This window comes from Spermophilus citellus (genome assembly GCF_964194105.1).
Source record: "Spermophilus citellus genome assembly, chromosome: 16".
NCBI classification, from domain to species: Eukaryota; Metazoa; Chordata; class Mammalia; order Rodentia; family Sciuridae; genus Spermophilus; species Spermophilus citellus.
The window spans coordinates 38,099,273-38,113,060 of record NC_138196.1 but is presented as its reverse complement, the minus strand read 5'-3'; the positions used below and the strand labels follow the sequence as shown (position 1 = coordinate 38,113,060).

General features: G+C 37.8%; 1 protein-coding gene across 9 annotated transcripts in view; it reads left to right on the top strand.

Annotated features, from left to right (window-relative positions):
- SLC20A2 (solute carrier family 20 member 2) overlaps positions 1-13,788 on the top strand; it is a 106,992-nt gene that overhangs the window by 64,899 nt on the left and 28,305 nt on the right. For 8 of the 9 annotated variants that reach the window (XM_081269257.1, XM_081269258.1, XM_081269262.1 and 5 more), the window contains 2 exons: positions 2,518-2,614; positions 11,526-11,642. In XM_081269257.1, the coding sequence (XP_081125383.1) occupies positions 2,518-2,614; positions 11,526-11,642 (214 nt within the window). The remainder of the gene's footprint in view (positions 1-2,517; positions 2,615-11,525; positions 11,643-13,788) is intronic. The other variant, XM_081269264.1, reaches the window with a different exon arrangement.

The window sequence follows — 13,788 nt, the reverse complement described above, 5'->3', positions numbered from 1 at the left end:
GGATGAGTATAATAAATATTTTGAAAGAGCACATTCATATAAGTTTTCATTGCATTTTTGTGATTGTTTTATTTTATTAGTAGTTATTATTGTTAATCTTACTTGCCTTATTTATAAATTGAACTCTATTGCAGATATGTATGTATAGGAAAAACAGTACATGGGGATTGGGTACCGCCCTCAGTTTCAGGCCTCTACTGGGGATCTTGGAACATATTCTATGGGGACCAGGGGGCACTCCCATAGCATACTCTTATGCTTGAGCCATTCCAGCACATCAAGGACATGCCTTTTTTCAGCTATATATTGTTTGAAAATACAGCTCTTTTCTTTTAGCATTTTCTAGTGGTCTATTAAAGAGCTCATTCTCTTAAATAAGTACAAACTTGCCATCATCATTTCTCACCATTCCTTTTCCTGGGCTTGGAGCAGCTACTCTAATATTTGTTTACATCTTGGAAAGTGCTAGTCTGTTTTGCCTGCCAGCCTTCACCCTTTTTATTTCCTCTGCCTGGAATCCATCCTTGCCTGGCAAACTCCTACTCAACCTTCAGGTGACACTTCCTAGGAAGCCTCTCCTACACCAGCTTCTGGTTGGTTACCTCTTAGTCTTCTTCCCACAACACTAAATATGGATGAGATAGATGCTTGGTTGGCAGGGGTAGGGAGAGATGATGAGTAGATAGATGAAAGGGAGGGAGGGAGAGAGAAAGAGAAAGGGAAGAAATGAGACAGGTCTAATGAGACATTTGTCATTTGAATTTTAAGAGTAGGTTTTTGGAGCTGGGGCTATAGCTCAGTGGTAGAGTACTTGCCTAGCATGAGTGGGGCCCTCCGTTCCATCCCCAGCACTGAAAAAAATAGAGAGTAGGTTATTTGGGAAAATATGAAGTGATTCAGTTAAAAAACTCAGACTTGGGCTGGGGATGTGGCTCAAGCGGTAGCGTGCTCACCTGGCATGCGTGCGGCCCGGGTTCGATCCTCAGCACCACATACAAACAAAGATCTTGTCTCTGCCACAAACTAAAGAATAAATATTAAAAATTCTCTCTCTCTCTCTCTCTCTCTCTCTCTCTCTCTCTCTCTCTCAAAACAAAACAAAACAAAACAAAACAAAAAAACTCAGACTTGGGACTTTCCACCTGTCAAAGTTGTTGATCTATAGTCTTTCTATAGACAGCTATTGCTCCTAAGAAAATAATGCTTTGGAAACCAGATACAGTCAGCATCTGAGCACCCCAGTATTTTGTGTTTGTGTTTAGTCCAATCTGCATTCTTTTCATGTGTCACCTTACAGGTTAGAATGCTGGCTGTCTCTCTCTCACCCCTTGTTCCAACCCATTTGTCTTAGCATTCACTTCTCTTGCGCCCATCCCTGCCTAAACTGGCTGTCGCGCTCTCCTGCAATTGCATCACTTTCTGCCTGCCCCTGCTCTTACATGCCTGAAGTCTCACTGCCAGTCAACACAAGCCTCTTGACAAGTGCTGAAGGCTACTTGAGCCATCCCAGAATAGGTCCTTGATGAGTTGTACTGTTTCTCAAACATCCTTGATTTCCATACATGTTTGCATTTTGTAGTTGGCATCTCTAAGAGAGCCTCTATTTATTCATATCTTGATAGCTCATTTCAATTTTTAGACTTAACTTTCTTTTTATCTTGGTAGGTGGAATACTTACATTAATATGCAAGAACATCTCATGTGGTTATTAGAAATCAGTTTCTTTTTGAAATAATTAAGCAATACCTGTGTGCCAATGCTGTGTTGTGGAGTTCTTGGCCATATTATTGCTTCAAAATCCTCTGTAGATCTGCTTAAAACTAAATTTATAGTAGTTTCTGAGATATGAATTAACCTCAAACATGTGTGATACCATTCTTGTTGATGTATTAAATTGAGGGAATGTCATAACAGAAAGCTAAAGTTTTAAATAAATGTTTTATTAGACAAAGAGCCACAATTCTTTTTACTTTTGATAGTTGAAGGTTAAATATTATACCTTATGAAAAGATTTTGAAAATTATAATATATGGAAAAGTACTGGTGTTATAAAGTCATGTAAAATCTAATAGTAATACAATAATCCATAAGTCATTTGACTTAGAGAGGTGTTAGAGTCTCCAAATATTTATCAAATGTAGACTTTTAGGGGCAAAGCTCCATAGGTTTCAGAGAAGTAGTTGCTGAGCTCTGGGCTTTGGTTCCCCAGGCACTGACCTCCCCCAACAGTTCTTTTCTGTTTCTAAATCTGACATCAGCTCATGTGACTGTAGTGCTTTAATGTGTCTGCTGGCCACAATAGTGGGCTCTTTGAAAGTGCATTTGTGTAGAAGAGATGGCCCCAGCTGATGCCATTCCTGTAGATGTGCAGTGGAACACATGTAGTAACACACCAGCCTTTTTGGCCACAGTGGGGTTTGGGGTACTTTCTTGTAACAGTGTCTTGTGTCATTTTTCTGGTGTTGCCTCCAGAGGCTCTGGAGTCCTGACCTCCCACTTTATCTCATTATTCCACAGGAGGACCCTGTTCCCAATGGCCTCCGGGCACTTCCACTGTTCTATGCTGCTACTATAGCAATAAATGTCTTTTCCATCATGTACACAGGAGCACCAGGTAAGAATTCTCTGGAAACTTAGATCCAGCCGTCAAGGTGCATTCTATTTCTAACAATGTTGATTTATTTGGTGTTTGCATTATTGCTGGCTGACAGTGAAAAGCATTATTGATGGTCATTTTGGAGTAGTGAAAAGAGCAATAAATGCATTTACTGTTCTAAATACCTAAGGGATATATGAACTACAAAGGCAATAGGCTTTCCAGTTTAAATTGTAAAAAAATAAATAAATAAATCCCCATTCTGCCATTTACCCAACTGTGGGTAAATGAAAGTTCAGAGCAGCTTACTGAACTTCTCTGAGTCTCAGAACCTGATCTGATAGCACATAACTACTGAGCAGTGAAGGGTCAGGGAAGGGAGGTGGAAATCCTAGTGCTACACAGGCACATGGTGAGTAGCAGCCACCTAGCCATCTACAGTGCAGTGGCAGAAGCAGTCCATAGATGCAGTTGTGGAACAACCTGGAAATTGTCAGCTTCATTAGTCTAACCAATACATGCCAATACTGAAACCAGTGATGATTTTCTCTTCAGAATTACTCTTTTTGGTTTGGGGTTTGGGGGAAGGGGACAGTTAAAGATTCTTTTCTTTTACATTCTGAATAGGAAAAGAAAGAAACTCATGTAGAATATTCTAATGTGCACACATTTCAATGTTGATGAATGGGTAATGTCCCATTAAATGTTTCTGTATATGCTGGGTGCAGTGATGTACTAGTAGTCCTAGTTACTTGGAAGACTGGGGCAAGAGGATCATTTGAGCCCATGCATTCTAGGCCACCCTGGGCAATGCAGCGAGACCCCCAAGACCCCAACTGGGGTAAGAAAGAAAAAAATCTCTGTACATATTTGGTAAAGAGAATTCACCCTCTGTTTCTTTTTATGAGATGTGTCTCAAACAACCAGATTCTGAATACACACAATTTTGTGGGGATATATGAAGTCAATATATATGTGAATTTACATCATATTTCATCTTATTAATGTCATGGATATGATTTAGTTTTTGGCTACATCTGACAGAAAAGTCTCCTCTACTCAGAAGATAAAATTTCTGTTAAATGGCACATTGTGCTATAACTGAAAAGTGCCATCTTCCAAAATGAGGGGAATGCCTCACAAATTTCTCAAATTAGGTTTTCTTGATGTAATTTTCCCTGATTTTATTTTATGAAATTATATTTTGTTTACTTTAGTACTGAAAAATTTTCAAAAATTGTTTTTAAATAATTCTTAACATTTTATAACCTTTTACTTTGCCATCTCTGTCGCATTCAAAAACATTGATCTTAAAGATTTGATACTTAACATTATTGAGACTTCCAGACTCTGGGTGACTTCAGCAAGGGAGAGGGAGGCATCATAGCTGCTTTAAGTTATACCAAAAGCACAAAGCTAAAGATGAGAGTAAGGACACAGATGAAATCCTCACCTCAGTCACAGCAGCCTGGTGTCTCTTCAGGTGTTATCATTCATGGACTATGAACACTCTTTGCCACAGATTTCCAAAGTGTCCCATGATTAAATTAAAAGAAAATCAGAGGCAGAGAAAAGGCAGTTCCATATGCTGGAGTTAAACCCTTCTACCAAGTGTGTGCTTTCTAGGTGCCTGGAAGGCTCAGGAATGCCACGCTGGAAGTAACATGTGGCAAAGAGACATCTTTGTAATCTTGCCCATGAGTCCTTGGTCTTAATTTCATGAAGGCTCTTAGAGCTCAAATAGCTGAACAAAAAGCAAAGCAGCTCTCTGTGCATGGGGCACAGAGAGCCCATGTGTGTGGGGGTTCCCAACAGACACACGAAAAAGAGAGAGAAAGGAGAGAGACTGAGCTAATGAAAGTTGAGGATGCCTTTTGTAACACCAAGTCCTGGAAGTGAGAATTGGTATAAATAAGATAATTTCATTTTGTTTCTGCATTTTTTTCACTTTCTATTGTTGCTTCCTGTTTTTTTTTTCCAAATATCAGAATACAAATGTGTGATTCCTTCTAAATTTTGACTTAATATATACTTTATATATACTGTCTTTAAAATTTTTCTTATTTTCCCCTACTTTTTTACATTTTTATTTGTACATTTGCTAAAAGAAACATCTTACTGAGAGAGTAAACTAATCTATGGAAAATTAAACTATATGATGGATGAGACACAAAGGACAATACACATACTTCACAAGGTTATTGTGAGAAAGATAACATAAATGCATTGAGTTGAGTTTTACATGAATTAATCCTTCCAGTCCTCTCAGCTCCTCTAGAGGATTGTTGATGTTGCCAACCCCACTTGTGCTGGGAGAGAGGCACAGCAATGCTGCATTCGCTAGATCATATAACTAGTAAGATGCAGACCAGAATTTGAATGAGACTAGTCCTGAACCCTATGGTCTTTGTTGTGACATTATGCCGATACATGAGATAGCTGAAGGAAAGTACTTATAAGTATGTATAGCGTTACTGAAAATGACAATAAAAATTGCATCAACCTTAGCAAATTCTTCCTCTTACCTCTCTTGAAAACATGCCTTCCAATATATTTAAGGACCTGGTTATAAATTTTGTATACACTTTATATACCCATTATTGTGAAGAAGGTTGCTACCTCCTTAATTAGAAATATTTTAAAAATCTAAAAATGATGTTGAAGATTATCATTCAATTGAAATACAGACAATATCCCCAGTCGTAAAGTTCCTGGTACATGTATGGGATAGGCAGCTGTTCTATAAGGAATGTAACATCTCAACTCCCTAAGTCCCATTCCTTATTGTAAAGTAGGGACAGTAGTAGTGGCTCCATTAAAGGGACACTGTGGTTCCTGAGATAATGTGGGCAGGGCATGTAGCATGGCACCTAATGCATAACGCACTTTTAATCATGTTAGAGACTCTTTTATTACCATCAGTCATTATTAGCCTCATTTTCTCAGTTGTTAACAGCAAATAGAGTCATCCTATTTTTCCTGAATATATTTGTGGAACATTTTACCTGAAGTTTTCCAGGGTTGCTGGGTGGAGGAGATGTTACCTGGAGGAGAAAGGAGAAGTTTATGACCCTGAAGGACCAATCATTTTGTTCCTCCATTAAGTCATAAAAGAACTTTGCTAATATTTTGGTCCCTGGGGAATATTCCTAGAATATCCAATAGGTGGGCAAAATCTTATTTTTATTTAATCACTGAAGGTTATTATTTACCCTTCAAACTAGACTTTAATTACATACTCCTTCCTCATTTGCGGTATCTCAACTTGTCCAGCTGTATCATAAGTAGCCATGGTGACATATTTGGTAATAAGCTTGAGCTGAGAGTCATTTTAACAGTGACTGAGTTGATCCATTCCTCTCAACATACATCTGCCCTTCTAGAATTTATTCCTCTTGGTTCTCTTTCTTTCTTAGAACAGTTTCACATAATACACAGAAGCATCAGAGATAAAAGAATGAAATTCTCCAAGAAAAATGAGTGACAGCATTAATTTTACCCAGTTTTACCATTAAGAGATTTTGAAAAATAGCATTTGTATTAATGGAGATGAATCAAATGGGGATTTGTTGGATGTTGAGTTATAGTGTTTTGTTTTGATTTCCTCTGTTCCTCCACTCTAAATTATTAAGTTTTTTATATCTTCGGCTTACTTTGATTTGTTTTATTTTGCATCTGACATGACTTATCTCAAATAAAAGTCATTCTTACACTTCAGAGACTGAGTGTATACTTTTAAAAAATTGCCTTTGCATTTTTGTTCTTTAAAAAAATGATTAGGAAGAACCAAAAATAACTTTAGGAAATGAAGTGCTTACTTGGATTGGATTCAAGCATGACGTTTGTTTTTAATTGAAAAAAGTCTTTAGTTGTGTGGCACCTGGTTTTTGTTCAATGTTTAGACAGTTCATGCTGAAATTCATTGCATGCCTCTTTGAGTAGACAAAGCAGATCACCTCATTAAGCCCTGGTAGTTACATATGACTTCTAAGTCAAAGTGAGGTTCCTAGACCAGCCACATCAGCAGTACTTGGTGACATGTCAGAACTACTCTGGCCCAGCCCTGATACAGAACTGCAAGTACTTCAGCCCAACAACCCATGTTTCAGCAGGGAGCCCTCCAGTGATGCTGATGCATTTACAGTTGGAGAACCACAGCACTAATTACCTCTTGGACCACGAACAGTGCTACCTTATTACAGTTCTTAGATAATGAGGGTTCTTTAAAGTTCTAACCAGCAATCTTCCCTTACCCTCCTTTTTATCAGCAAATGAATTCTCAAACATAACCAAGCCTGGTTTCTGGCTTCCCCAGAGCAAGCCTATACCTGAGGTGTGGCTGCCTCTGCCACTGTCCCTCCTTCCATTTCCTCTTCCATCTCCATCCCCTTCTTTCTCCTTTTTCTCCTCTATCCCTTCCTCCTTTTTTTCTTTTTCTTCCTCTTCTCCACTGCCATCTCCTTTGCTTCTTTCTCCCCTCCTCCTCTTCCTTCTGGTCTAGTCCTAAGGAAATCAGAATATCAACAACCCCTGAGGCCCCTAGTTGTCTTTGTAAGAAGGAGCTTTGTTCTCCATGGGTCTCTGTATTCCAAGTTGTGATTGTAAAGTGCAAACTGTGGAGAGGAAGGAATTGTAACTGTAGTAATTCCTAGTCCTGGTTCGGGAAAGCACTAGAGTGAGAAAAGTTTCCAGTTACCACCAAGGGATGGATTCAAAAGTTAAGGATTTAAATTCACTTCCTTTCGAGAATTATTACAAATGACCCCTGGTTTGAGAAAGCTGGTACCATATTTTAAAATCTCAACGATAGAGCAAATTAGGAAATAGCATGTTTTATTTCAAAAGTGTGCTTAATTGTCTTTAAAAAGTTGTTCTAGGGGGCTAGGGTTGTAGCTCAGTGGTAGAGTGCTTGCCTTGCATGTGTGAGGCCCTGGGTTCAATCCTCAGCTCCACATTAAAAATAAATAAATAAAAATAAAGATATTATCTACAGCTAAAAAATGTTTTAAAAAGTTGTTCTAGGATTCTTTTTACAAAGGTACCTCCTGTAGTGCTTTGAAATGTTGATTAAAAACAAAACAAAACTGGTAACTTCAGTTTATCAGGAAAGGCAGGATAAGAAAGAGTGATAGTGCAAAGCAGGTCAGCCTGTGTTTATGCATACCTGTGTGTGTGTGTGTGTGTGTGTGTGTGTGTGTGTGTGTTCCTGTGGAAAGATGGCCACAACATAGAACCATCTAGGAAATGAAAGCATAGAATAGTATATATTGAATAATCCTGTTACTTTTAAATTTTTTAAAGAAATGAAAAAAGAAATCCTCACGAACACAGTAGAATGTGTTTATATGTATCTATAAAATGCCTGAAAAGACATGTACCAAATAGTCCCCACTTTCTGTAGGAAGAAATGGAGGCAAAGGGGTGGATAATAGGGGAATTTCATATTGTACATCATACAATTTGGTAGACACTGAGGATATTTTGTATTAAGCATGTATTATATAAAAGTTAAAAGCAAAGGCAAAATCTGTGCAGTTAATAAGAAGGAAGGCTGTAGGGAAAAGATAGTAAGGAGGGATAGAAGGGGACTGATATGAACTGCAGCCTTTTGGTTTCATATGATTTTGTTATTTTATAGATTCTGTATGTGAAAAACGGGAGGTATAGCAGAGGAATAACAATGGAGAAGGAGTTTTTATAAAATGTTCTACTTCTTCCCTAAATGATTTGAATCTTCTGATCTTTTGTGGATTTGGATTGGAATTGTAAAGATGCTTGAGGTTAGAGCTAAATCACTATTCGTCATATCTTTTTTGTTCAGAAAATGAGAGGCACCGGAGATGAAAGGCCATTTAGTGGCTAAAGTGGAGAACAGAGATTCAGAGCTCCCAGCTCTGGCTCCTGGCAGCCACTTTTGGCTGAGCGAACACGAGCAATTCAAGCTGTGCCCTACTTTGTCTATCCACAGAGGAAATCAACGTGCCATGCCTCGTTGCCCTCTGAAGGTGTAATTATTTGGAAACAATATGAGACCCTCACCAGGAAGACAATCCAATACAGAGTGTTTTTTGTTGCAGATTTTGTAGTATATAACTTAACCTTAAGTAGTTAGAAGAGAAAAAGTTTTGCCTTGGGTATACATTGATTCGGGTGTTTTTCTATAATGAACTTTTATGCAGAATTGTTTTTTTTATTTTTTAATATTTTTTAGTTGTTGATAGATCTTTATTTTTATTTATTTACATGTGGTGCTGAGAATCAAACCCAGTGCCTCTCACATGCCAGGAAAGTGCGTTACTGCTGAGCCACAGCCCCAGCCTCCTATTTTTTTAATAATCCATGAAACTCAATTTTATATGTTTAGTGTAGAGTGCGGATGTATAACATAAATAGCTATCAGCTTACATTTCTTACATGCAGGCTTTAAGAGTAATGGCTTGTTTCTTTCAATCCTCTCTTAAATTGCTAAATTCTTGGAACAATTTGGTAAGATCTCCATCCCCATTTGGTTCCTTTCTCCTTTCTTACTGTGAACAATTTTTCCCCTGTTTTCTTGGATTTGTTTACTTTGTCTCCCCACTTCTCCCACACCCAGATAGACTATGTCTATACCCTGCTTTCCATATAGACTATGTCTATACCCTGCTTTCCATTCTAGATTTTCATGACCAGGAGGGTAACCTCAGAACTTTCTGGCCCAGGTCAAATGGATAGCAAGGCAGATGTAATGATACAGAGGTACAAACTCAAGTGATATAGTGTCTTAGTGTTTAAGCAAAGGATCAAAGTCTTGAAACTGACCTCAGTTTCCCCTTTTGGCCCTGTCACCATTTAGGACCTCACATGTCCCTAATGGGAAGTGTAGAGATGGGCTTGAAGAATCACAGGAAGCAGCCTTCTCTACTTTGGGGAGATAAGTAGAGAATTAAAAAAAAAAAAAAAAAATAGGGCCTGATAGCAAAAGTGTTCAATCACCAAAAAAAAAATCAAGTAACTCAAATTGTTAGTCTCTCCCCCACAATATGTATGATTTCCCTCTCTTAGACCAGGCTAAGGCAATGAAGCCAAAAGTAACACACTTGACAGTTTTATCCTCAACTAAACCACAGAAGGGAAAACCTCTTCCAAATCCAAATGCTTTGAAGCTGTAAGAATGTAGGTTTGCTGTTAGTTTATCATTTTGACTTTGGTAAATGAACAGTTACCGCTCACTTGGGCAAGAAATAGCTGTGGAGCGATCCTTTGTTACAGTGTGAAGACAGTGACTTGCAGATATAAAACAGAAGCCAGGAAGCCATGGCCAGAAATAGAGCCCAGTGGAGTCAGCTCCTGTGGTTTTATGAGCAGCCCTGGGCTTCAGGTTCACCGGCAGAGCTGGAATGGAACCAGCTGCCACTTAAAACAGTGCAGCCTGAAGATGGTGCTGAGTCCATAGCTGTCTGATGTCACCTGGAGTTTTAGAATGGAGTAGTCTAAGTGCCAACATTTCTACCAGTGGCACTCTAGCTGTAAAAAGACTAGGTAACTCTGTTGTTTTTCTAAAATATTTGTACACATTAATATAACTTCCCCCTGATATTATTGGCTACCCATTCTGTAACCTCTTACAGTTATCAAAATATTTAATAATGATTAAGCAGCGTGGGGCTGGTTTATTTATATAAAATAGTGAACAAGGTAACAAAGCCTGCATCATTAAAAAATTTACTTATTTAAGAGCTAAGTTTTAAATAGGTCATTAATTTAAAATGTTCTAAAAACTACAAAGTGACATTCTTATTGTGGATTTTGGAAGTTGCCAGTATAAAGGTACGTGTATCAAGAAGTTAAAGCCCCACACCAATTTCCCATTTCTCCATAGAAGAAACCATTGCATCTTTCCAGAACTTTTTCTGTGTGTTAGCATATATGTCAGGAGTTAGGAATTGGGTTTTTTTTTCTGTTTTAAACATAAAATGAGTCACAACTGCACATATATTATATAGCTGACTTCTATCACCTGGGCCTCTTTCCTTGTCAGTGTACCTCAGCCTGCCTTATTTTTATGACTGTGTACTGTGATTATTTTACATTTCCATGATGATGCATATATTAACTAATGCAAATTCTTACCATTACAAGTAAAACTATAGTAGGTCTATATATATGTGTGTGTGTGTGTGTGTTCATGGGTGAGCATGCTTAAGTTGTATACTTCATGAATGTGTCTGAGAGAAAATGGACAAAATCAGAGTGATGAGCTCTGAACACAAAACAGCACTGTGGAAAGATGACGTTCCTAAACCACGTTCACTTCCTCCCTTTTACTGATTAATATAATTACTGCTCAAAGTGCATTGCTAGACTTCAATGGAAAGTTTTTCTGTTATAATTCCATAGTTACGCTTGAAAGTCAATGTCCTTTGAACAACTTTTATTTCTAAGCTGATTTGTTAAAAAGGGTCGTATATGTAGTCAGAGTGCCATGTGCATTAAAGCAGGGCTGCTGACTAATAAAGAACCAAAAAGGTAGCAACCCCAGAGCCGTGCAGCATCCACATTTCAGCTTCTTCCCGCTGGTGGAAATGGGCTGCCCGTCAGGATGGAAGGCAGCTGACTCCTTCTTAGTCACATTTATCCACCCAGAAATTTAGATAGTGACATAACATGCAATTAATGGCTTTATTCCCAACTTAATATGCTGATTGTGCCAAATTGGTGATATTTTAGTAATCAATTTAATGACAGGTTAAAGTACATATTTACAAAGTATAGTGTCTTAAAAATATGGCTTTCTATGCCCAAGAATACAGTATGTTTGGTTTGGTTTGGTTGAGAGTTTTATTAAATACACAGTCCAGTTAATTCATTTAAGATTGAGAGAATGGAAAACACAATGACAGATGAGATTTGACCAATGACAACATTGCTGTTCATTTTTATTTCCCAGTGCTAGGTCTGGTTCTTCCCATCTGGGCAATAGCACTCATTTCCTTTGGTGTTGCTCTACTCTTCGCTCTTTTTGTATGGCTCTTTGTGTGTCCATGGATGCGGAGGAAAATAGCAGGTAAGCACGTTTTTATTTCTTTGGAATTACAAAAATTTCTCCCAATTCCTGTGACTTCCCATGTAACAAACAAGTATCCTCACAAATGGAGGAAATGGAAGTACAGTTAACTCCAGAACATACATTGGGATACAAGCCCAGTCTCGTGGCTCTTGGCTCCTGACTAATTTCTGGCTTAAACTTTTTCTTAGTAACTTGTGACTCAGGTGAGCAGGGGCTCTCATTGCCATTAGTAACAGGAAATTAACTATGCAGCCAAGTTCTACCAGCCTGATGAAAATCAATACCCTTCAGGGAGATGCAAATTAATAACACAGGAGATATTACTTCCAACCCATAAGAATAAGTAAAAATTTGAAACAAACAAGTAATTCCAAGTGTTGGTGAGGAAATGAAATAACTGCAATTCTCATATGCTTATGGTGAAATGTAAACTAATTCAAACACTTTGAAAATTAGCTTAGCAGTTGTTTTATAAAGGTAACCATATACTTACCATATGACACAGAAGTTTCACTCCTAAGTAGTTATCCAAGAGAAATAAAGATGTAAGTTCATAAAAAGACATACTACATCTACATACAAATCTTTTAGTCATAATAGCACCAAAATGGAAACAATCCAGTGTTCACCAGCAGGTAAGTGGTGTATATATTGTATAATAGAAGACTACTTAGCAATAAGGAGAGTTGAACACCATATAAGGAATTTCATAGATGTTATATTGAACAAAAGAAGCCAGATACAAAAGAATGCATATGCCATATGACTCCATGTTTCATAAACTCTCTGTAAGTTTACCTTAAGAAATTTTATGGATGTTTCCTTAAAATTCAAGTATAGTAAAAACTAAGTGAAAATGAAGAAATCACCAGTTGCCTGGGAGTTTGGAAATGATTTAAAGGGACACAAAGGAACTGTTCAGGAACATGGGAATATTTATTCATGTTTTAATTGGGAAATGGTCATAGGATATGCTGATTTGTTACAGATTATCCACCATTTAAAATATCTGGATTTTGCTAGTGCATTGGCACATACCTGTAATCCTAGTGACTGGAGAGACTGAGGCAGGAGGATTGCAAGTTCAAAGCCAGTCTCAGCAACTTAATGAGGCCCTAAACAATGTAGTGAAACCTGTCTCAAAAAGGGCTGGGGATGTGGCTCAGTGGATAAAGGCCCCTGGGTTCAATCCTTGGTCCCCAAAATAGTTAATTAGATAGAGAGTCAATCTGGATTTTATCATATGTAAATTATACCTCAAAAAAAAACAATTCTAATCTGGGCATAGTTATCCCAGAGACTCTGGAGACTGAGGCAGGAAGATCACAAGTTCGAGGCCAGCCTTAGCAACTTAGTGAGGCCCTAAGCAATTTAGCAAGACCCTGCCTCAAAATAAAAAGTAAAAAAAAGCAAGAGATACAGCTCAGTATAAAAACACCACAGGGTTCATCCCCAGTCAAAAAACAAAAAACTAAAAGAAGAACTACCTAAACTATGGTTAGGCTGGTTATGTGACTCAATGGCTGGGTTTGGTCCCCAGCACCACAAACGAAGGAAGGAAGGAAGGAAGGAAGGAGATAAAATATGCCTAGAAAATCAGTCAGGGTATTTTGCTATTATTACCAGCAACATAGTTGAATTTCAAACCTTGAAGCCACATGCTTTTATGGGGCTCACAAAAAGAGAGAGAAATATTTAAATGTGTTCCTAGAATGTTCCTTACAGTCATGTTTCAATATGGGCATATCTGAATTCGAAAATCCATGTTTCAAAAAAAATTAGATAATATGCAAGAGTCAGTACAGCAAAGATGTTGGTTCTTTTCAGATTGATCTACAGACTGAAATAATTAAAATAAAAATCCCAGAGGATGTTTTGTTGATCTAGACAAGCTACTTTTAATATTTATATATAAGTTCAAAGAAACTAGAATAGCCAAAATAATTTCTGAAAAATTAGAATAAAGTTGGAGGATCCCTACTAACTGACTATAGGACTTATTGTCCTGTAGTCCCATAGGACTGTAGGAGCTCAGTGGTGAGCTACACCCCATTACTGGAAAGAAACGAAAAGAAGAAAAAAAAAGACTTACTGTAAAGCTACATGACATTGTGATTTATAAAGAGATAGACATGTAAATTAA